The sequence below is a fragment of the Diadema setosum genome, chromosome 2 (genome assembly GCF_964275005.1).
Source record: "Diadema setosum chromosome 2, eeDiaSeto1, whole genome shotgun sequence".
NCBI lineage: Eukaryota > Metazoa > Echinodermata > Echinoidea > Diadematoida > Diadematidae > Diadema > Diadema setosum.
This window is the reverse complement of record NC_092686.1, coordinates 45,173,531-45,199,377: the sequence shown is the minus strand read 5'-3', so window position 1 is coordinate 45,199,377 and position 25,847 is coordinate 45,173,531. Positions and strand designations below refer to the sequence as shown.

The 25,847-nt window shown below is 39.3% G+C and overlaps 2 protein-coding genes across 2 annotated transcripts; both read right to left on the bottom strand.

Annotated features, from left to right (window-relative positions):
• Window positions 1–202: 202 nt before the first annotated feature.
• Window positions 203–10,027, bottom strand: LOC140246044 (uncharacterized). Its single transcript, XM_072325490.1, has 6 exons — window positions 9,823–10,027; window positions 4,291–4,899; window positions 3,915–4,054; window positions 2,574–2,654; window positions 1,452–1,690; window positions 203–317 (listed from the first exon to the last, which is right to left on the bottom strand). Exons 1-6 carry the CDS (start codon window positions 10,025–10,027, stop codon window positions 251–253), a joined length of 1,341 nt encoding a protein of 446 aa, XP_072181591.1. The 3' UTR covers window positions 203–250.
• Window positions 10,028–16,065: 6,038 nt separating this feature from the next.
• Window positions 16,066–21,249, bottom strand: LOC140246040 (uncharacterized). The gene is made up of 6 exons (XM_072325487.1): window positions 21,048–21,249; window positions 19,439–20,053; window positions 18,978–19,114; window positions 18,241–18,324; window positions 17,348–17,586; window positions 16,066–16,132 (listed from the first exon to the last, which is right to left on the bottom strand). The coding sequence occupies exons 1-6, from the start codon at window positions 21,247–21,249 to the stop codon at window positions 16,066–16,068; spliced, it is 1,344 nt and encodes a 447-aa protein (XP_072181588.1).
• Between the last annotated feature and the right edge of the window lie 4,598 nt (window positions 21,250–25,847).

Here is a 25,847-nt window from a genome sequence, read left to right as displayed (position 1 = left end):
GACCAGGCAACAAACAGCCCCGCCATAACGGACTGGTCTTTCTGCAAGAACACTAATACAAGTATTACACGGCAGGTTTTTTTGCCCTGTTGTCTAAGTCCTGTCTAAGAAGGGCCGCGAGGGGGCTCAGTCGGTATCGTATCTAGCATGAGTGTTTTTGCAGTCGGGAAGTTTTCTACTATCAAATCAGTCATGAGCGATCACTGGTCTCAAATCTAGAATTCGAATCTGAGAGTACTCCGCCGTCAGATTACAGCTCAATGAGGGCGTCCTTGCACCTGGCATCGAAGTAGTCCCGCCAAAACGGACTGATCATTCTGTAAGAAAAAAACCGATAGGACCTATTTACATAACGTGACAGGTAAAATGAAATAACTGTGTTGCAACAGAACTTTAACATATCCTTTCTACACTTTCATATTTCGATTTCATAAATTAGAATCAACATTTCGAGTCGCATGAAATGTTCACCTCATGGTATATAACATTAAATTCTTATTTAGTAATATCACCGTTTCCTTTCTCTGTTGTTAGTCACTTCCTGAGAGTTTGTATGGTTAATCAAAGAGGTTCAAGATACGGAATACCAACTGCTATTTTATTCAAAATGTTTTCGAGGAATGCACAAACGATTTCAGCAAATTCATTTTCTTCTCTCTCTCTCTTTTGTTTTTTACTTTAATGATCAGGGTTTGATGCCGCCATTTTCCAGAGCAACCTAAAAGCTTCATTTTGAACTGTAAACTAATGTCGGATATATTCTACTTGCTTATTAATTAATTGGGATGAAATTTCAGCCCATGATAAAGCATAAAATAAGGTAATCCCGTCTAGAAATGTCAGCAAGTGTGGAAAATTAGAGCTGTTATGATGTGAAAACATATCCTGGAAAGCAGATTTTATAACTTTTCCTATTATAAATTCAATGTGTCCCATAATTACCAAGACATGTCTAGTCGAGTGATTTCAATTTCTATTTCATCTATCTTTGCGCATTTTCTATTCGCGCACCCCTTGTCTCTCTCGTATGCACCACTCATCTTTTATAATAATAGTCAGCCTAATTACCATCATAAAGACATAATCTTCCTCAGACATAAGATGCCAGTCAATAATTATCTCCCTATCTGCGCACTAGCAGCAGATCCACTTTGACGCATGCTTCAAATATTTTTGAGTGGCGGCATCAAACATGGGTTCAAGGGGAATAAGGTTTGTGACTTCATATTATCTTCAACGTCCTTAGACTAACATCAGTGGCAGATACATCTTTTAGTGTGTTTGCGCATGATTTTGTGGAAGGAGTGCAATAATGACATCGCCCACCTTCGGTCGTTTATTGTTTACACATTTTCAAAATGAACTGAAAAGAAAACAACCAAAACGACAGACGAAGACAGAACAATCCTCGTAGGCACCTTTACAGAACTTTAATATAGTACGCTACTAACCCATCCAGGGCCTGATACACGTGAGGTACGAGACTTGCTGGATCCGCGGCCGCATAATTCTTCATGTCAGCAGTCAGAGGGCGCTGCGCCCAAAACTGTTTGTCGATCGTCATCCTCTCAAAGATGGCATCATCTTTGAAGGTTGTGTCCTCCCCAAGAACGCTACACAGCGCCTTTTGTCCGATGCGATAGGGTTTCCCAGTCTTATTACACTGCTCCATGATCGTCGAGAAGGCAATCTATTTTGATCGAGATAAATGAAGTGTGGATGTAGGTCCACATTATTGTATTAAGCAAAAAAAAAAAAAAAATGTATGTTGAGCTTTATTGATGCCTTCTGGTTTGTACCTAACTGAATCACAAAATACTTTATAAAAATATGCATCGTGCAGTTTTGAATATTAATGTTTCTCTTATTTTTTTCTCCACCCTATGAAACTCCTCAAAAAAAAAAAAAAAATCCTCCGGATTAACTTTATTCGTATCTTAACTGTGACGTCATCCTCCTGTAATACTTGGGCTGAACAATAGCCACAGTTATGTGTCTTTTACCTTTCATTGCTACAACAAAAGAAAATTGTCAAAAACATTTGCATGAAAAACAACGTGATGTTGTTGCGATAAATGCAAATAGCACTAGCAATGAATGATAAGGCACACAACTGTATCTATTGTTCATCTCAAGAGTTACAGGAGGATGATGTCACAGCTGGAATATGAATAAAGATTTTTTGGAGGATTCTTTTAGAATTGGGACTTAACAGGTTGCAGAATAAAAATTAAGATTTTTTTCAGAAATATTTCAAAATGTATGATGCATATTTCCATTACGTATAAAGTGATTTGTTTATGTACAGACCAAAATGCATCAACATACATTATGGATTGCAGGGAACGTTTAACGTGTTTACAGATTCCACAGTCTGTTCTGTAAGGGAGACTGCTGTGGTTTTTCTGAAATTTGGACAATCACATAATGATTAGGTGCCATGATTAATCGTAATGATAAAAAAAAAAATTGCCCCTGTTAACCTCTTATGGTAACAACCACAGGACAAATATTCATCTACAGACGTCAACTGTTGGTATGACTATGGCGAAATGTCCGTTGATTTTTCTTACCGATGTGTCGAAAACTCCAGCCAGATTGATGCCGAAGTTAGCTCTGAGGGCTGCCGAGTCTCCGCGACAGTCGTGAATAACCTTTGATTGGGAGGATGGAGGGACGATAGTAATTAAATCATTCAAGTCTTCCTAACTGGGCACTATATACCGAAACAACACTTATATTTCACATCATTTTAATTAGTAAACTAAAAAAAAAAAAAAAAAGACGTCATAAACAACAGTTGAAAAACAACTCTTAAACAAACACTACACTTTAATTAAGATAATGATATTGAAATCACAGAAAATATGACAGATTTTAATCAGCTCATGGAAACAACACCGCCAGATCAGTACTCGGCATATCATTTTTTTTTTTTTTTTTTGAGATAAGAGGACTCCACTGGAAAAAAAAAAAAGAAAAAGGTCACGAACTGCTTTCCTCCTAAAAGTAATGTCCAAAGCGCTTTAGGTGGCCGACTTGTATTCCTATCTACAAGATCTAAGTCCCCTTAATATCTAATGCCACTTGAAATAAGTTCCCTCCCTCCAGCCCCCCCCCCCCTTCCCTCAGGCGGTCAACCGTACACAGGACATTATGCTTGTTCCAGATTCTTAGAGATACCCCCTTTAAGGATGAGAAGGGGTTAGGATTTTGACCCCCTATAACTGGCTTTTGGAAGGGAAGCCAGCAAAATCACCCCCAATCAAGGTTTTTGGAAGGGAAGCTAGCGAAGTATGGCTAGTGTACTGTATGTGCAGTGCATGTGGCGAAATGTCCTGAAAAGCCCGGCACGGCATGCTTTGCAGCAAAACATGCACATCAGTATAAATATATTCGGGAGATCTTGCAAACACCAAGAAGCCCCATTACCAAAATTACTATCATTCATTTTTTTTTTCAAAACTAATCCTATTCGGAACCCTATTTCAGGATTTTTGGGGAAAGATTTGAAAATCACCCCTAATTTAAAATATTTCGGGAAAAAATACTTAAAAAAAAAAACTATTTCAACGATTTTTCGGGATTAAGCCCGTAAAATATGCTCCTTTCCCGAAAAATCGGAACGCGCATGCGGTGCGCGATGACCACCTGAGTGAGGGGGCCGGGTTCCCTTCAAATGATTTGCCGATAAGGATAAGGTGCCTTGCATGGGGGGTCAGCCGCTGCAGCCAGGAGACTCGATCGAACCTGCAAGGGATCTCGTAATTGATAGTCCATTGTCTTATGAGGAGATGGGTCTAACCAGTTATAATCCACAACAACTGATTCACTTTATCGCTGATAACAACGTGGCGTATTTTGTCCCTCAACGAAAACTGACATAGAAACACACTGTAAAGCACTCTACCTACCTTGATGGTGTTAGGATCCTCTAGCAGCTGTTTTAGTTTCCCAGATTGTAGAAGGTCAGGGTTCTTCTTAATGTCGAAAATGAATACACAACCATCCATGGTTGCAAGCTGAAGGAGAGTTATGGTTCGATCTGGACGGCCTTGAAAAAAAAAATCACATTTGTAAGTTTGCTCATTATGTATTCGACAGCTTGATCTTAATTAGTATTTGCTATCTAATAATCGTGAAATGACATCTGCGCTGAATATGCTTGAAACTTGTATACAATCTTGTAAAAGTCCCTGACTGTTGAGGTACCTAAGTTGCTTAATGCGTTTTATCTTATTTCGAGGGTTGAATTAGGCCTACTGGTAAACATCCACCCGTAAAACTTACCGAAATTTACTCCTTCGCAATCGACAGCAACTACTTTTTCTCTGGGTGCCGCTTTCGTCAGGATAGGATCCAAGATGGCGTCCATGTCTTCTGGAGTTTCTACCACACGTGCGCCCTCAATGACGTCGATTATCTCGCTCATTCGTGGCTGCTGCTTCCTACACGCAGCAAATCTTCGCTTCATTTCGCTTCCGATTTCCTCTTCATCGAAGCCCCGGTACAGCTTCAATTTCCCGGCAGAGAACTCACAGTAAACTCCAGTGAGGCAGTCATCAACGAAGCGACGCAGGGAATTTGCGTCTTCTAAGAAGCCAGTTGCTTTGCAGCGCCATAGATTGATGAATGTGGGGAGATCGACCACATTCCACACTGACAGTATCTGTCGGATGGAAACAAGGAGTTTGGCCGTTTGCAGCCGACTGCGGCCCTCCGGAACTTGAAGCTGGTCGGCCGTTGTGTTCATGTAGGCAGCTGGTGAAGAGAAGGCATCAGGACGTCGGGCTGTTGTGACGTCACGTTGCACGTCAAACACGTTCCACTTACTATTTCCTCTCCGATATTGCGCGGGCAAATCTGACGTCTTCTCGAGAACCATGATCACCCTGTCCCCTGAAAGAACGATGAAAAATTTGTACAATATATATGATTATCGGCTACGCATACTATAATAATTATCATGGTAACATGTTTTATGTTACAGGGTTTGTTGAAAACCGTAATTTACAACAATCAACAATCATCAATTACTGACAAATAGGCCTAGTTTGCTTGGTACTGAAGTCATTATGTGTACTATTTTTGGTCGTGTTCTAAATAGGGCCGCACGATTAATATTGGACAAAAATATAATGACACACCGTCGGCTGATTTATTAAAAAGTCTTAAATGGATGACACTAGACAAACTTTTCGAGTTCTGTCGCGTTATGATGATATATAAATGCGTTCATAACTTAGCACCTTCTTACCTTCAGGTACACTTAGACCCCGTTTACAGGCGGGGCTGGGCCGAGCCGCGGCCGAGCCCGGCCTCCATTGCGGGGCCGAGCACCGCAATTCTGTCCGTTTACAGTGCCGGGCTCGGACCGGGCTTTCAATTCAAACCTTTCAATATTTTGTCGTAGTGGCGCTCTGCTTGTAAACAAACGCAATTTGCAGGTTTCCAGACCCTTTGCCAACTGGACTCCGTGGCGACGAAGTCGCCGTTCGGCAAAGGCCTTTGCCGAAGGAAAAATCCTTTGCCGGACAAAACCACCTTAAACTATACTAGTTTCCGACGTTGAGGGGGTTAATATCCTGAATAGCGAAATAGTACGTGCAGAGGGTCTGGAAGTCAGACTAAATTTGGTACCGCTTTTGGCCCAGTTTGCGCTTACAATGAGAAAAGGCCGGGCTCGGCCGCGGCCGAGACTACCTCCAGAGCTTATAGCCAAATGCGTGGCAGATTTTGGCCCCGCATTTGGCCTTTTGCGCGTTTACAGTGAAATGAAGGCCGGGCTCGGCCGCGGCGGAGCCCGGCCTTTTCACTCACTGTAAACGGGGTCAACGTTAAGCCTAGTGATGTACATGAACATCACACAAGGCTAATGGACTGTGGAAGTCTACGTTTGCCAAGATTTCGCTCTGATTGTCACAAGTGTAGCCCAATTATCATGGCCGTATCTTCTTTACTTGAATGGAACAAGCTAGATTATTCAATCAGATCAGCGTCTTCCATGTATTCCTTTAAGAGATTGTTTAAACAAAGTTGTTATTTTGTAAGTTACACACCAAATTTATTCTGGGCTAGCTAATCATTCCTGCACAATAGCGATTTAATTGTTATATCGGCATTCTGGTGAACTCTTGTTGTGGCATACAGTAATCAATAGGTGAGTTGGCTCAGTCGGTAGCGCGTCTGCCTCCGACCCAAGCGACCCGGGTTCGAACCCGAGTCTGGACTGAGCAATGTTGTGTGTAATCATACCGTCCCCTCTAGCATGTCTAGCAAGAGGCAAAACACTCTGTCCCTCGGATAGGACATAAAATGGAGGTCCCGTGTGTGAGAGAGTCACAACTCATGCACGTAAGAGATCTCGCTTCATTCATTCATCGCAAAGAGTAGGGTGTTTAACCCGGTAAAGTTGTCCCGCCTCACATCCAACTGGACCCCATTGAAGACCAGCTTAGCATAGCTGAATATCTATGGGCTATCCAGTCATCTTCTGAGATGGAAAATGAACAAACAAACAAACAAACAATATACGCTGTATTTTTTATGTTACTTTGCAATGTACAGTATGTACACTAATTGTATCTATAATGTTATCTTCTGTATACATTTTGCTATCCAATGTACATAATTAACATTCATCAATATTATTCAGGGCTCCACAGAAGACAACTACTTATTGGTGAATGGGCTACCCTGACAAAATATTAGAATTAAATGCATAAATGAATAAATAAAAACAAGTTTCAGTGCGTAACGCCTCAAGCCTTTGATTCTATGATCTCCATTCCTTCCTCATCTTGTTGAATAAATTCGGATTTATTCTATATGTACATAAAAAAAAATGTAAATTGCCAAGCTTTCTTACGATTTCACATGTAGTCTCATAAAGACATTGTTTGCTTCTAAACGACGATTTTGCGTTAACTATCATCAAATTTACAGTGGCTTTGAACTGTGCTAAATGATATGCATATTATGATCGATTTAAAGTGCTCTGAACTTTTATTTGAAATAGGGGATATCACCTCCTTTACCCACTCAGCCACTGCTAGGTTGCTTCGCTCTGTCAATGAGGATATTCGACACCGATCAACGTGCCGATTGTCTCCAGCCAAATAAATCTATATCTTAATGCTATGTTATTCTTTTTTACATAAAAAACATCGTGATCCGTCTGATCGATACTCATGCAACCTTCTCTCCAAAGCAATCCTGTTTCTCTTGGCATATAATGATTCTACACAAGGGCCCGAATTCACGAAGGTGGTACAAATGAAACCATGGTTTAAACCATGGACAAAAACCATGGAGCGCCAAGTGTCGCATGGAATATTTCGTCACGAAATCAGTCATTTCGTCGATGAAATTATTATTTTGTAACAAAATGACAACATTTTGAAACTAAATGAACATTTCGTCCACGGAATGATAATTTCGTTTACGAAACCTGTCATTTTATCGACGAAATGACCAATTTCGTAACGACATATTCCATGCTACACTTGGCGCTCCATGGTTTTTGTCCATGGTTTAAACCATGGTTTTGTTTGTACCACCTTCGTGAATTCGGGCCTATGTGTTTAAATGGATATTCAGGGCCCATGACGACATGACTAAGAAAATGTTCATGGAAGAGTTGCTCACACACTGAACTTTGTAGGTACAGATACCCGTTCTTGCTGTAGGCACAATCTGCTTGTTGGAGGCTATATGTTGCTTGACTTGACTGAACGAACCAATATCTGCGCTTCAAAGCTCATACTCAGTAAACCCCAAGCGCAACAGTTGTCATAACAGTTGTCATAATTCATTGTTAATTGATACATAAAGCGAGCACTTTATGAGTTTATACACTTAACTCTTTTAGTCCCATTATGATGTATCAATGTAACGTGAGTGGCTTTTTCTACTCTCCTACTTTGACTCTGAAAGAACAACAATAGGAACTACTTGCACAAAACATTGAAATTGTCTTTCGTTTTCAGAGTATAATGGATCTCCGATTTATATGGGGTTTTCCACGTCGAGGCGAGATGCGAACTTCAGTTGTCAATGCTTTACTTATGTAACTGAACATTAACTCAAAATTTCAAGCCTGTCGAGAGTTCGGGCATCGCGGGTCTATCGAGAGACAACCAGAGCGATCTGATGTGGGGAACGGGTGTGGAGGCCAAAGATGACATGAGCAGCGGGTATCAAATATACCAGGACGTCATCCCTGCGTATACCCGAGGAGGATTTTCCCTTCGAGTCATCCAAGGTATGATATATCAAGTTATGCATTTGTAATCTTTTCCGTTCATTTGTATATATCTACCCAGAAAAAGGAATTTCTCTTATTCATATCAAACGCTGTAGATGCAACAAATATGAAGATCAAACTTTCTTCAAATATTTATGCAGTTAGTTTGATTGTTTTTTTTTTTCTCAGTCAGAGAAGCGGAGTAGAAAAAAATGCCTCTCACGTGACACATAGTAGTACAATGTCTACAGTAGTGCAGATTGTTTGTTCTCAGAGTGTTAAATCGAGTGTGGTTGGAATATCTAACAATTTACAGAATGATACTAGTAGCCATGAGCCACTATCGATTATAAGGTCAGTTAACCGACACAACAAAAACCGACAAAATATAGCTGATATGAATGTACATGTCATATACAGTATTCACAAACAAGTAACACATTTATCTTGATGTCAGAATTGATGGATATCTCAAAACTAATAGGACGAAATACAACATAACAAATATTTCAAAGTTGTCATAAAACTGCTATACAAAGCAGATTTTGACATTGTTACGTTGTTTGGAAAACCACAGACTTAACAAAATCAAGTCACAAGTTGACAGTCATGGATATCAATGATATCGACAGTATCTGACATAATTACCTTATATGATCAATATTGTATGTGCATTCCACGACACGCAGTAACTGATATCTTTGCATAAGACAACGGTATCATATTATTCCATAGCATGCATGAAATAGCTCATGGTGGTGTTGTTGGGTTTTTTTTTACTTCCTCCTTGCCTTTGTCAACAGTTGGTAAAAAAAAAAAAAAAACATACCATCAGACACTGTGATGCTTATTTTTGCAGACTGATAACATCACGACGGACACGATTTTTTTTTTTTTTTAGTGGAGCTTATGGGTGCAGAAAGTAAATCAAAATTAAATGATTAAAACCATTTGAAACCTTGATCTTGATTTGTGTTGTAAACACTATTAACATCAGCAGAAGTCATCGTACAATGGATTTTCACAAGAAAGGGAATTGGCTGTTGGGGGCCTTTAATGAAATCTAAGTCATGATTCAGGTATCTCTTATAGAGCTGAACATCACAAAGGTGTGAAAGAATGAAATGGACATTTCGGATGGGAGTGAAATATTGGGTTTCATTGACATGAAAATGAAATTACACCAACGGCGAAAGAATTACTTCATATCACTGCAAAGTCGAGAAAAATAAGTAAGTATATAAGTAAATTTTCCCGAATTATTTTGACAACATTATGTCAATTTCAAGCATCTGGTAAGTTTGCATTTGATGGCATTCGCCATGAATAGCTTTTTTATGCATATGAGGGCAGAAAACATTTGACACTTGTTTCAAAAATTTGTGTTTATCTTCCCAAACTAACACATTCTCTTTTTCTCTATAATTATGTCTGTCTCTTTCTCTGTCTTTTCGCACACTCACACTTTGTCATTTTATCTCACGTCTTTCTGATTGAAAACAGCTACAGCAATCTCAGGTTGGAACATATCATCTGTCCCTGTATTACTATTGTAGTAATAGGACGAAATCCGATACCTTTACGTATGAAGTTGGTAAGGTCGTCTATTTTGGCGTCCATCGCTCTCCGTATGGCCGAGCAATGCATCCGGGCACTGTCTCCACGAAACCCCTGTCCCTCAACACTAATTATGGCGTACTGCCTCATTACCTGTAAGACAGTGCCACAGACGCCATGCATTCGTTGGCGGTCTGCGGGTCGTACCCCCTCACTACTGGCCATGATTGTCAGTGCAAGATGAAAGCCAGAATCGAGAAAATGAGGAATATTTGTACTGTGGACCACCTGGAAAGACGCTACACCGGCCAGCAAGCGAGTACCGTACGGTATTGCACTCCTTCTCAAGAGCACTGCACGAGGATAAAATGTTCAACATATCACTGACGAAAAATTATCTGATGTTAATCATGGCACATTGCACTCAATTTTTATACTGAGGGAACGCCCATTTCGCAGTCATGGGAACAACACTTCTATTCTATGTTCTCACTGTAATCTATGTTCTCATTGGGCCATTGTAAACGCGGAAAATATCAAGTGATCAACGTTGGGATTCCCAACATGGGTATTCCCAGAAAATAATAGACAAGAACACGCTTGATTATAGATAACATTGCCTTACTGCCTTTTGAAGTGCGGATCAGTTTCCTCGTCCAGGTATAACAAAATGTGATAACGGTGTTTGGCCGTGCAAAACGTTGATATTAGTCCTATAAAACTCCAATAATTGTTATTGAAATGGGGTGAGATTCAACTTCAGAACGCACACTGCTCAAGTCATGTGTTGCTGAATTTAAAACAAACAAAACGACAACAATTGCAAAGTGTACAATTATTTCACTGTTTTTCAAATAATATCTTTTACTTACATCAGCAGTGATTAGGGTTCATGTCGTCACTATTCCTAAATGCTGTGTACATTATGGTAACTTCATTTCATCAACTATACATTTGTGTGTACACTGAGTGATAAATGATCGCATACTGTCCTCTCTACGAGAAGCAAGAGATGAAATCAACGTGTAAAATGTAAGTGTGTCTACGTCCAGTTGACGTAGTACTAACTATACACAGTGATACACCTCGTGTACGTTCACACCTACATTCCCTTATTCATATCAGCAAAGACAGCCTTTTTCATAACACATCACAATATTTTTACAGTCAAAATTGCACCTTATCATCTGTACAGTAAAACAGGGAAGGGCACCTTTGGAACAGCAAATAACGCCTCTATCTACACTTCAACTGAATGATATAAATGCAGATTCTTACTGTAATGGTTCAGCAATGATAAGGCACCAACAATAAAGCAAGGTTGTTACAGTAGATAGATCATGTACAGGATAATCTTACGGTATTATGGATATGACGAGTTTTGATATTTTATCTTCTTTCCTTTCTTTTTCTTTCTCTTTTTTTTGTGGGTGGGATGTGTGTACAAAGAAAGAATGATCGGTATACTATAAGTAACAAATAATAGGTAAATAATATAGATCTAAGTTTAGAAATGCGTGCATGGGTGATATGACCGCTTTCCCCGGATAATGGAAAAGCAGTGATAATATCATTCGGTATTGAGGCCTAATCTGGTCCGAATTGAGTGAATGTATACGTGTGTAATATGGATTACTGTCGTCACAATTAATCACATATTTTCAGTATTAGTACATTTACTTTGTGTTCGAATTCTCATTGTATCATACTCGACTCGAACCACATACTATAGAAACTAAAAACATCTCACGCAGCCAACAGAATCAATGGGCAACACATTCCACATGATAATGTTAGATAATTGATGCATTATATCCGTCACAAAAATTCCAATGGTAGCTTAAAAAAATGCTATGTCAATGGTGCAGTGTATGGTAAACGGTATTTAATCATTAATGGTATTTCAGTAGTGAACGATATTTCATTCATGGACTCAACCGGTAACCGGTGTTCCAATGGTTCTTTAATGGTCAATTTAATGGTGAATGATATTTAATTCGTGGACTTGACTGGTAAACGGTGTTTCAATGGTACTTAAATAGCGCATTGTCAATGGTAGATAAATGAACGATATTTAATTCGTGGACTCGACTGGTAAACGGTGTTTCAAAGGTACGTACTTAAGTTGTGAATGGTGAATGGCGAATGGAGTTATATCTGTGGACTCGACTGGTAAACGGTGTTTCGGTTGTACTTGGTGAATGGTACATCATTCGTTAACTCGACTGTAAACAGAGTTTCAAAGGTACTTTAATGGCCATGGTGAATTGTGATATTGCTTTCTTTTACTCGACTAAAAAATAGTGCTTCAATGGTACTTTACTGGTGGATGGTCGATGGTAAATGGCATTTACTTGACTGGTAACCGGACTGGTAAATGGTGGTTCAGTGGTACTTTAATGGTGAGTCATATGCAAAAATTATTTTGGTAGAGTCTAATGATAAATGATGTTTAAATGGTATTTCTATGGTAGAAGACGATTGGTAAATTATATATATTCTTGGCAGAATGTAGTGTGAAACAGTGCTTAAATGGTATTCCAGTGGTAACGGTTGAATGGTAATCATTGGGTCCAAAGAAATATTATTAGATCCAATGGTACTTCTGTGGTAGTTCAACGGTGCTTTAATGGTAGTTTCCAAATCGTCATGAGTTTGACACCCTTGAATCATTCAGCCCACGAGTCATACAGCCCATGAGTTCGACACTAAGGAAACAAGGCCAACGAGACCGACACATTAAGCCCCGTGTTGTAATGTCGAACTTGTGAACTTTTTCGAACTCATGGGCCTTGTTTGCCCAGTGTCGAATTCTTAGGCTGTAATGACTCTTGACTTAATGACTAATGACTCACTGGCCTCCCATTGGCATGCAAACAAATCATGGCTGAATTTCAGATATTATTGAAAACAAAGATTAGATAGCAGAAATTACATCTTTCCCATAAATCATTCTAACGTTGTATAGTGACAATAGCAATGATAGCTTTAACATGCTGATGTCGCAGCACTTGGCGTGTTCTGTATGCAGACCTCTCTTCTTTCTTCTCTCCTCTTCCTTTCCTGTCTATTGTTCTTCGTAGACTTGTATTGTTACCGTCTTCTCTCCTCTCGGTACTGTCTCGCGTCTTATAATTGATGTGTGTGGGGGTAATTGAATGTGTGTACGAGTGTGTTGTCCTGTCGTTATTTTCCCGGTACACGTGGTTCAGCGAACAGTGTCCGGGCATTAGCATTGATACTCTGTCTTTATTTTTTATTTTTTCCCGACCTGCGTATCTCAAAATAACTACATGTATATCTTTACAAATGACCTAAGTAATCTATATCAAATACAATAGCTAAAAAAAAAAAAAAAACTCGAATAATATATTATCTACTCATTATTTGTCTAGCGATCCACGTCCCATAAGCTTTGCTTTTTAGTGGATCACTATTTTCCATAATCAAATTTATTTTCCGCACGCCCACGAAGTATATATGCATTGTTCCTTCTAATTATTGTATATACTATATATATGTGTGTTATATAATTTATCTCGTATACTACATGAATCTTTTGCAAATGTTTGAACAATATCATTTCATGACATGTATACTTTGTACTATGTTTTGATTTTCGTTGATTGGAAATAAAGTATGATTGAATAGAACTGAATTGAATTGAATTGAACACGGGGCATTTAAAATTGTGATACTTGCTCGATGATTGTTTATATAATGATTTCATTGTGTCGTAAGAAAGATAACATACATAGATTTGAACAGTTCTGAGATATGTTTGTTTTTGTGTTAATGAAGAATGCTATGATTTATTATTTTTAATAATGAGAAGAAAAAATAAAACCATTTCAGCTAGAATGATAAACTCAATTCTCTAAATGCATGGGTGATGTGGCTGCATTCTCCAAGATGAAAAAAAAAAAAAATGAAAGCCTTACTTTCTGTGCTTAAAAGTCTAATCCCTTGTTTCCATTATAGGTTTAAATCACATCCAGATTACTGGGATCGAGAGTTCTACGTCCAATACATGCTCTTGAATAAGGACCATTGATTCTTCTTGTAATCACTGTCACTATTGTCATCGTCAATATTTTTTGTGCCTATTATTATTGCTTAACTACTGCTAATTAGACTTATATAAACTTAGGCAATAATTACACGCTCAGAAATCACTGGTCGGCAGTTGCTTGTCACCCAAGGGTTTGTCACAGGTCGTTAATTTTTTTTTTTTTTAAGTCGATAATTTATTGTTTGTCGATTTTGGTCGGCTAGAGGATTTCGATGCTGCATTGAAAAACTTTTGCCGACTGGTCTTTAGTAGATGGACAAGCAGTCACCGACTGGTTACTAACCTCTTTAGGATTGGTCTGCAGTGAGTATTGACCTTTTGCCTGAATAATTTATATGGTTGCAGACCAGATTACGTGCAGGCCCATAACAAATGCTACTAAACACCCCTTTTCTAGATCGTCTGCGTGCACGTGCCTACACATTTTTGTAATCCTGTCGTAGTTGTTGCTGAGCCCCTAATGAAAATCAGCAACCAATCATTACCAATGGGAGGCCAATTTTGAGTGGTCTCTAGTGAATCGTATGTATGATCCACATTCAGTTTCAGTTTCAGTCTCAGTAAGTTTTATTTCTCCACTTGTACATTGCAGAAGAAAAAAGTATGACAATATCGAACATATATTCACAAGTCATGAAAATATAAACAAAATGTCGCATTACAAATGTATAATCATGTGAAATAATACATAGATATCATTACAGATCTTTAAGTGTACAGGTGGAGGAGACCGTTATCAATAAGCAAAACGCTTGACTTGGACAACGGCCTCTGATATGCCTTGTAAGAATCTTTTATTTAACTAAAGGAAGGAACGGAACAATTATACGTAGAACGCAGAACGTAGAACAAATAATGTAAATCTTTAAATTATTTTAAATGTCATTTGACCAAAAAGGACAATACAAGGTGGAATGTATAAAGACGAAAGAAGGACAAAACAAAACAAAACAAAGCCCGAGAATAAGGTACCCGAATAGGAAGAGTAGAGGAAAGAGAGAAGAGAAGAAAAGCGATGAGGATACAGTGTTCGGGAGTTGGGAACAATAAAACAATAGCGTAATTTCTAATTCGAGTGGTACATTGCGAGAAGAACGTTTTTAAAAGATGATTTAAAACATTGTAGAGAAGATCGTCCATTGGTGTATGGCTATTCCTAAAGAAAACATAATTCATTTTTTCAATATTCAGTGATAATTCATTGCACTTAAGCCACGTTGAAACTTTTAAAAATTCTGAAATACGTTCGATGTATTGAGTGGCCCACATTCCTACAAGCTTTTCTTTTACATGGGTCTCTCTTTTGCATTAATGCAATTTTTTGAACAATTAGTTCCATAATACATGGATATTGTTTTGTTGTAATACCTTGTACGTTTTGTTTTCTTTGAATCTCTATCGGTGTAAAACATGTGTTATTGGAAATAAAATTTCATTTGAATTTGAAATTGAATTATAAGTCGCCGATCATTTGCCGACCATTTGCCGAACAGTTGCCGGTCATTTGCAAACCTTTTCTGCGAGCAGCCGCCCATTCATCATCTTTATTTTTGTCGTCGGTGTTGTTGTTGTTGTTCGCAAAACGGTCACAAAGCGCTCCTTAACCGGCCGTCAACTGATTTGCAAAATGTTCGGTAACCTCACAGCAACCAGTCTCCACTCAAAATTTATTGGATTGGTCGCCGATTGGTTTTGTTTGGTCTCCACAAATGTTGCATGGATGCTGGATGCCGGCACGGATGTCGACGATCAGTCTTCGAATAATATGTGACCAGGCAATAAACAGCTCCCCCCACAAAAAAAAACAAAACAAAACAAAACAAAACAAAACAAAACAAAAACAAAACAAAACAAAACGAAACAAAACAAAACAAAAACAAAAACAAAAAACAAACACAGAACAAACAAAACAAAACACAGCACAACACAACAAAACAAAACAAAACAAGGACTGATCTTTCTGCAAGAAAACTGACTCAAGTAATACTGAGGTATTACATGACAGGTTTTTTTGTGTATGTCATGTTGTCTAAGTCACAGTTTCAGCAGGGCCATGAGGTGGCTCAGTGGGTATCGTATCTAGCATGAGGTCTTTGCAGTCGGGAAGTTTTCTACTATCAAATCAATCATGAGCGATCACTAGTCTCAAATCTAGAATTCGAATCTGCAGAAAGAGTACTCCGTCGTCAGGTTACAGCGCAATGAGGGCGTCCCTGCACTTGGCATCGAAGTAGTCCCGCCAAAACGGACTGATCATTCTGGAAGAAAAAAACGATAGGACCTTATAACGTGACAGGTAATATGAAATAACTGTGTTGCAACAGACTTTAACACATCCTTTCTACACTTGCAAAAATATTTGATATTAAACCATTATCATATCTCAATTTCATGAATTAGAATTAACATTTCGAGACGCATGAAGTGTTCACCCCATGGTGCAACATTTGACTCTTATGTAATAATATCACCGTTTCCTTTCTCTGTTGTTAGTCACTTCCTGAGAGCCTGTATGGTTAACCAAAGAGGTTCAAGAGATAGAGTACCAACTGTTATTTTACTCAAAATGTTTTCAGTTTTCTAGGGATGCACAAACAAATTCAACAGGTGCATTTTCTGCCTTCAATGATCAGGGTTTGATTTTTCAGAGCAACCAAAAGATTAATTTTGAACGGTAAAATAATGTAGGGTGTATTTTACTTGCTTATTAATTACATGGGATGAAGACTAAAGCATAAAATACGTTAATCCCGTCTACAAATGTGTGCAAGTGTGGAAAATTAGAGCTGTTATGATGTGAAAATATGAAGAGCTTGCTTCCAAATTTAGTGCCTCTTGGAAGCTAGCTCTTCACATATCCTCCTGGAAAGCAGATTTTGTAACTTTTCCGATTATAAAATCAATGCGTCCCATGATTTACCAAAATATTATCTAGTCGAGTAATTTCAATTTCTATTTCATCTATCTTCGCGCTATTTCTATTCGCCCACCCCCTTGTCTTTCTTGTATGTACCACTCAATTTTTATAATATAGTTGGTCTAATTACCATCATAAAGACATAATCTTCCTCGGACATGAGATGTCAATCAATAGTCTTCCTTTCTGTGCACTAGCGGCAGATCCACTTTGACGCATGCTCCAAATATATTATTTTGAGTGGCGGCATCAAACATGGGGTCAATGGAAATAAGGTTTGTGACGACATAATTATCTTCAATGTCCTTGGGCTAACAGCAGTGGCAGGTACATCTCTACTCTTCCATCAAACTGTACGTGCAGATAATAATTATGTGTTTGCTCATGACTTTGTGGAAGGAATGCAATATTGACGTCGCGCACATTCGGTCGCTTAGTGTTTCCAAGTGTTCAATAGTGAAAAAAAAAACTGCAAGACGGGAGACGAAAACAGAACAAACTTCCTTGGTAACTTTACAACTGCTACATGTAGTATATTAGTATACTTTGTACTAACCCATCAAGGACCTGATACACATGAGGTACGAGACTAGCTGGATCGGCGGCCGCGTAATTTTTCATGTCAGCAGTCAGAGGGCGCTGTGCCCAAAACTGTTTGTCGATCGTCATCTTCTCGAAGATGGCATCATCTTTGAAGGTTGTGTCCTCCCCGAGGGCGCTACATAGCGCCTTTTGTCCGACGCGATAGGGTCCTCCAATCTTATTGCACTGCTCCATGATCGTCGAGTAGGCAACCTGTTCGGGTCGAGATGAGTGAGATGAAGACTGTGTTAGCCAAAATTCTAGTTTGTCTTTCAAAGGTACTGTTAACCATTGGCACCGGTGATTTGAAAAAAAAAATCGAGATATTACATTTGATGCATATGTTAAGGTCAGTTATATCACAAAACAGCCTACCATAAAAAAAATCTCAATAAAGCCTCAAATTTAAGGAGATGTTGCTATTTTTCTCAATAAACCATAACTGTAGATGGTTTGGTCTAGAAACAATTTTATTATAACTATTGTTTACATTTTCTATATTAAACAATTACTTATGTATATACTGATTCAAATTCTTACATTGGTTGTTTCTATCTCTGACTCACATTTAGAACTGTTTTGAAGCACTACAGCTGGGTTTTTGTTTCATCTGCAAATGGTAAATAGTGTCTAATTCCATATTTTACAATTTTTACATGTATCAGTATTATTATTAGTAGTAGTAGAAGGAATTGCTGTGGTTGTTTGAAATTTAGATAATGTGATAGAATAGCCGTCATGGCGAAATATTAGCAATCATTAATTTCCAATCAACCTCCTCTAGCGAATGCTTGGACAGACATTCACTTACAGACTTGTAACAGTTTGTATCGCTTTATTGGCAAATTGTTTACTGGTGTTTCTTACCGATGTGTCGAAAACTCCAGCCAGCTTGATGTTGTATTGAATACGTCTGAGAGCGGCCGAGTCATTGCGACAGTCGTGAATAACCTTTGATGGAAAAGGCGTAGGGGTAATACGTGATTTATCCTGGCATGATTCGTCCATTATTATGTTATACGCAAAAGTGTGATATGATACATTATGACAGTAATATATATATATATATATATATATATATATATATATATATATATATATACAGTATAATTATGTAGTGAAAACACTATTTATTATTTGTTTCTGGTCAGTTTTCCCTTTCTTGTTTCAAAATATATTACAAAAAGCTGCATCGCTTCGGCGATCCCCCGCATTTCTTCCAAAGTTGATTTACATCCTTTGGGTTTATGTCAGGTTAATGTGTGTGTGTGTGTGTGTGTGTGCGGCACACATATACACACACCATAGCTTCTGACCACACGAGCAAAGAGAGTTAAGGGTTTGGGACGAATATCGATCTAGGGCTTTCAATAGCTCAGTCGGTAGAGCACCGGTCTAGTAATCCGGAGGTCTCGGGTTCGAATCCCGATGAAAACCCATTTTCTTTGCTCAAAGTTTTCACTATTTATTATTTGTTTCTGGTCAGTTTTCCCTTTCTTGTTTCAATATTATATATATATATATATATATATATATATATATATATATATAATGGGACCTAATAGCAAAATTCATCCGAATTCACGATGTAAACCTAAATGTACCTTGATGATCTTTGGATCTTCTAGGAGCTGTTTCAGTTGTCCTGATTTGAGAAGGTTGGGATTTTTTTGAATGTCAAAGATGTACACGTGACCATCCATGGTTGCGAGCTGGAGGAGTGTGATTGAGCCCGATCTTCCTGGGAAATAAACAGTGACAAACAACTCAAAATTTGACTATCATACTTGAGATATCACGGCTGTGTTATAAACAATGGAATCAAACAAAAAAACCGTTCAAATAAAAATGTTTCTGAGGTACATCTCTGATTTTCTGTGATATTAAAAAAAAATGTTGTGTTAGAATAATAAACAATAAAAAATGTTGTGTTAAAATAATAAACAATGAGCTGTGTTGTAAACAATGGGATTATATCTTTTTTTTTCTTAATCATTGAACATTAATGTTTCTGAGATAAGCCACGTCATCAAATGATTTTCTTTTTCACAGGCTGAAAGCTTACCGAGATTTACTCCTTCACAATCCACTCCAACAACCACCTCATTGGATGTCGCTTCCTCCAGCATAGAATCCAAGATGGCTTCCATGTCTTCCGAAGTTTCTACCACACGCGCGCCCTCGATGCTGTCGTTTTTCCCGCGCTCTCGAGGCTGTTTCTCCCGACATGCAACATATCTTCGCCTCATTTCGCCTCTGATTACTTCTTCACTGAATCCCCGGTACAGCTTCAATTTCCCGCCAGAGAACTCACAGTAGACTCCCTTGAGGCAATCATCGACGAACCGCTGCAGAGAATTCGCGTCTTCCCAAGTACCTGTACCGCTTGATTTGCGGCGAAAAAGTTCCATGAATGTGACGAGATCGACCTCGTTCCAGACGGACAGTATCTGGCGTATGGAGACGAGGAGGTTGGTCGTTTGCAGCCGACTGCGGCTCTCGGGAACCTGAAGCTGGTCAGCCGTCATGTCCATGTAGGCAGCTGGTGAAGAGAAGGCATCAGGGCGTGGGGCTGTTGTAATCTCACGTTGCACGTCAAACACGTTCCACTTACTATTTCCTATCCGATATTCCTCGGGTAAATCAGACATCTTCTCCAGAACCATGATCAACCGATCCCCTGCAAGAACAGTGACAAAATTTCGTATGCAGCATATCCCATTATAGTCAGATAATTAGATTCTAAAAGGTGTTACATGGAGATGGTTTTTGTTTTTTTGTTTTTGAGGGCGTTGGGTTATCCGTCTGCCAGTGAATCTGTCATCAATTATTGCTATCATTATCATTTTGTAAGTTATGCGGTGAAATAATCAGGGAAGAGCTGAAACGGGCAAGGGAGCAATCATGATTACTAATTTAAAGAGTAGTTCATAGAGAATATTGTTATAGACAAATGGAAAGAGAGTTACATGATTAATCCTCTATCATTGTGAAATACCTTTCCCATTTCAATTATGGCAACTAGCTGAGCCACTACATCGAAAAAGATTTGTGCGTGTATGGGTATGCGTGTGTTGTATGCACATTGTATATATCAAAGGTAAATGAGTGCGTTGGGCCGTCTAGACAAGATAGAGAAGAATATACTTGTAAAGATAAAACATAGTTTCCATACGTCTGGAAAAACTGTCGGTTTAGCTCTCAAATTGACACATACACATACGAAATGTGTGAAATATCGCTGTGGAAACACGATTCCAAGTGGGTAACGACGAAAATGCGAAATATTAGTCAAACAGGTAAGCCGGAAGTACTTCAGTCTAGGAGCACAGTAGGAATGTGAATATTAGGCCCAGGCCCGTAGCTAGGATTTTTATGGGAGGGTTCAGAATGTTGGAAAGAGTGGACCTCTCCTGTTCCGACAAGCTGGCAAACGAGGGGGTTAGTCTGTGCATGGGTTGTAGGTCCATGGTCTGTGGAACCCCCTCCCCTTTAGGCCCCCTATAGTTACGGGCCTGAGGCCTATGCAATCTCTTGATAAACCCATACTATGCAACCTTGGTGTTCTGCTCCCCATCTCTTCTCCTTCTTCACCCACAAATATTGTCATTTCATATTTTATCTGCCTTTCATTTACCAGACAATTTGATTAGTAATAAAACGGGATTCAATACCTGTATGCATGAAGGTGGTGAGATCATCCACACCGGCGTTCATCGCCCTGCGTATGGTTGAAACGTGCAGCCGGGCGCCCTGTCCCCGACACCATCCCTCAGTGTAGATTTTTGCGGCGGTCTTCGCCAGTCGTTTCACAGTGCCGCGGACGCCGTGCACTCGTTGGCGTTTTGCGGGTGGCACACCTTGTCCCCCAGACATGATTTCAACACTCTGTGCTTTTATGTTGATGGTTTGATGATCAACCTCCTGCGTGGTCTGGCTTTTTTAACTGCAGTTAGAATATAACTTGATATTTACCGTTGATGAAGAAATCAAACATGAAGAACAGGATAGTGTTTGGACAAACGCCATACACTCCAGATTAGTGTACGACATGCACTACAGATCCACAGTACCCCACGAGGACTATGATATGGCACAAAAGAAGGTTTCCATGGTGCAAGTAAATTTGCAGTCAAACGTGACTTATTTCGGAACGCCTGTTTGCATACTCATAATTCACGCATTCATTTGTCAACATTTTACTGTTCTATGTGAATGTGAAAGCGGGGATTCCCCACCAAAACAGTATTTCTAGAAATGCTAGCACCAACACGGCCCTGATTCTAAAGTCCTATTCTGGTCCATTTTATTAACAGCATAATGATAACAGTGCGGAAATTAAAATACCTCAGTTTCCTCATCTGGTTTGTATGATGTATCATACCCTTATTTGCTTATGCACAACGCTGAAGTTCGCCTTGCAAAACGCTGACAGATGTTTTTGCAGTTGGATGATCTCAAACTCCATGATGCACATGCTGCTTATGTTTTATCGGATTTGGTATAATTATAGCGTTTTAACGTGTATAGAGCTCTTTGAAAGTTATTCAAATGTTTCTCCTTTTTGCTCGTGACCACCTCACATGTAACAATGTTAAATGGGAATGAAACCCCCAAATACACGTTGATTGAAGTAATGTAGCAATATTAGTAGAACACATCAGTGAAAGCTTGAGGAAAATCGGACAATCCGTTCCAAAGTTATGAATTTTTGATTTTTTCTCTTTTTTTTTTCTTTTTTTTTTTTTTGGTGACGAGACCGCTGGATCTGAAGATTCCAACGGATCATGACATCACACTTATCTACTACAATATAAAGCAAATATAAAGGAAGTTCAACATATTTTCACATTTAGAGCATAATGAAAGAGCACTTGACTTACCTCTTTCAGAAAGCAGGGGGGGGATATTATACCCTATATCAGTAACAAGTGCAGGGAATGTGTACTTTTCATAATTATGACATGATGTTTTGTGGAATTTTCTTAATATTTTCATGTATCGTAGTATATGTGATGTCATGATCTGTAGTAGTCTTCTGATCCATCTGTCTTATCACCAAATTTAAAAATGTTAATTACTTTCGAACGGGTTGTCCGATTTTCCTATACAAACCTTCAATGATGTGTTCTGCTAATGTTACTGCATTCACTCAATCCACATGCTTGAAAGGGGTCAATTCCCTTTTAATACTAGCTCCTTTTATAACATATACTGATCTTTGGCAATTGATCGCTCGGATTCTGAATTTAAATGCCCAAATAGTTTGCGTGCTTTCGCTGTATGAATTTGAGTAAACATTCATGAATTCGAATGACAAAAGTATGAGCTTGACCGGGATACACATAGCTTGAAACAGCGCTATGTGAATGTAAGTATTCAGCTTTTAACTTTTTGCAAGATACTCGTCTTAGAAACCACGTAATTAAACGTCAAAGAGCATACAATTAAAGAGAAATTGAACGTTTATTTGATGAAAACTGGTGTTGAAATGGCTGAGATATCCAAACACAGATACGACCATGGGTCCCACCTTTTATTAGGATCACTTTGTTTTTGATATCTCAGCCATTTCAAAACCCCGTTTTCATTAAATGCATTTTGATTTCCTCTTACTAGTATACGCTCTTCCATATTTCATGGGATGTTTCTCATTATCTAAAGAAATCATTACAAAAAAGTTGAAAAACCTAAAGCCCCATCTCAACCGAAACTCTACCAACAACAGTGACGCTAACTTCAGTAAAATTCGACAATTATATTAGAGGAAAGTTCTGAATTGTCAAATATTAGCATTAATTAGGAAGAAAGATTTGCGGTGACACCATGTGTATGTAGTCCTTAACCGGATCGTAGTTTGGAAGAAGAGCTTAGAAAGAGGAGAAACGAAGAGGGAAGCGACATATGGGGGTTGTGAGGAGGGGAAAAAGTGAAGAGTGGGAGACAGTAATGGGCTGGAAGTTGAAGTTGCACTAGTGGAGACAGTAGAGAAAGGAACACAGATAGTGGTAAGGAAGAATAGTGTGAGAATCAAGTAAGATGTTCGGACATCGTTAGAAGGGGAAAGATGAGATAGAAGGGAAGAGGAAGAGGAAGGAGTTGAATGTTGGAGAATCATGGAGATAGGGAAGAGCAGTGAAGATTCATGAAACCAAGAGAACGAAGTCGGCGAACAGTGTGACTATGGAATGCGAATGAATGGAGAAAGGACGATTAACAGAAATAAGGAGGGGTAAGCAGAGGAGAAGTGAGAATATGCGGAGAGAAGGGAGAGAGAGAGAGAGGGGGGGGGGGCAATGAAAAGAAGAAAAGAACAAATTGAAATTCAAGACGTAAATTAGAGGGAGCTATTGTAGATCCTAGAATTAAATGCTGCTGCGGAAAAGAAAAATAAATGGAGAGGAAATTGATGACAGTTAAATCCTGAAAAGGTTCCTGTGGGAGAAATGCAAAAAATGAGAAATTAAAATAAGGTTAAAGTGTAGACCTGAGGAGAGAAGACAAGAGAAATAACCTGTAAAGAAATGTGTAAATTAAAACTAGTGGTCCTGAAAAGGACCGTTGGGTTGTATGGAAGGAAGAAATAAAAGAAGAAGAAAAGAAGAAAGAAGAGAACAGAACAGAAAGAAAAGAAAAGATAAGTAGTGTAGAAACAGACAAAAAGTGTAAGAGAGAGAGAGAGAGAGAGAGAGGAAAGAGAAATGAAACACTGAGTAAAGGTACACAGCTAGTGAAAGTAGAGCAAGAAGTCTAGTTATAAGAATAACTAGGAGAACCGAGGAACTTGACGTTTCGGGCAGGTTGACTGTCCTTCGTCAGAAGTGAAGCGTGATCTGAGGAGAGGCGGGCTATATATGGAGAATGCGGACCTAGATGGAAGAGGTCGGTCAAGGCGGGCTCGCAGGCGGGCTGAGCGTCGGCTGTTGGTGGAGTGTTGTGGTCGTTGATGCGTTCTATTGTTCTTTGGGTGTGTTAGTGGGGGAGTACATCTGTGATGTCTAACTTGGCTGTTAGTAGGTCGTGCCCGGAGATTGGAGTCCGGGTTGGTAGATGGGGTGGACGCCTGTGGTGTGAATGAATTGTGTCGGTGAGGGCGTCTTCTGGAACCAGCGATAGGTGTGGTCGTGAGTGGAAGGCGCGGTTGACGTCGTGGGCGCTGTTGTGAAGAGGTGGGGGAAGAATTATGAGAGGAAGAAGTAGAGGGGGGAATGTGCTGTGGAGAGAGTGTGTTGTTGTTGTCATTGTTGCTGTTTGATTGTTTGTTGATGAGAGGAAGCCAGATGTTGTTGATGTGGAGTCCAGTATCTTGTGTAACAGTGTCAACGACCACAACACTCCACCAACAGCCGACGCTCAGCCCGCCTGCGAGCCCGCCTTGACCGACCTCTTCCATCTAGGTCCGCATTCTCCATATATAGCCCGCCTCTCCTCAGATCACGCTTCACTTCTGACGAAGGACAGTCAACCTGCCCGAAACGTCAAGTTCCTCGGTTCTCCTAGTTATTCTTATAACTAGACTTCTTGCTCTACTTTCACTAGCTGTGTACCTTTACTCAGTGTTTCATTTCTCTTTCCTCTCTCTCTCTCTCTCTCTCTTACACTTTTTGTCTGTTTCTACACTACTTATCTTTTCTTTTCTTTCTGTTCTGTTCTCTTCTTTCTTCTTTTCTTCTTCTTTTATTTCTTCCTTCCATACAACCCAACGGTCCTTTTCAGGACCACTAGTTTTAATTTACACATTTCTTTACAGGTTATTTCTCTTGTCTTCTCTCCTCAGGTCTACACTTTAACCTTATTTTAATTTCTCATTTTTTGCATTTCTCCCACAGGAACCTTTTCAGGATTTAACTGTCATCAATTTCCTCTCCATTTATTTTCTTTTCCGCAGCAGCATTTAATTCTAGGATCTACAATAGCTCCCTCTAATTTACGTCTTGAATTTCAATTTGTTCTTTTCTTCTTTTCATTGCCCCCCCCCCCCTCTCTCTCTCTCCCTTCTCTCCGCATATTCTCACTTCTCCTCTGCTTACCCCTCCTTATTTCTGTTAATCGTCCTTTCTCCATTCATTCGCATTCCATAGTCACACTGTTCGCCGACTTCGTTCTCTTGGTTTCATGAATCTTCACTGCTCTTCCCTATCTCCATGATTCTCCAACATTCAACTCCTTCCTCTTCCTCTTCCCTTCTATCTCATCTTTCCCCTTCTAACGATGTCCGAACATCTTACTTGATTCTCACACTATTCTTCCTTACCACTATCTGTGTTCCTTTCTCTACTGTCTCCACTAGTGCAACTTCAACTTCCAGCCCATTACTGTCTCCCACTCTTCACTTTTTGCCCTCCTCACAACCCCCATATGTCGCTTCCCTCTTCGTTTCTCCTCTTTCTAAGCTCTTCTTCCAAACTACGATCCGGTTAAGGACTACATACACATGGTGTCACCGCAAATCTTTCTTCCTAATTAACTTCACC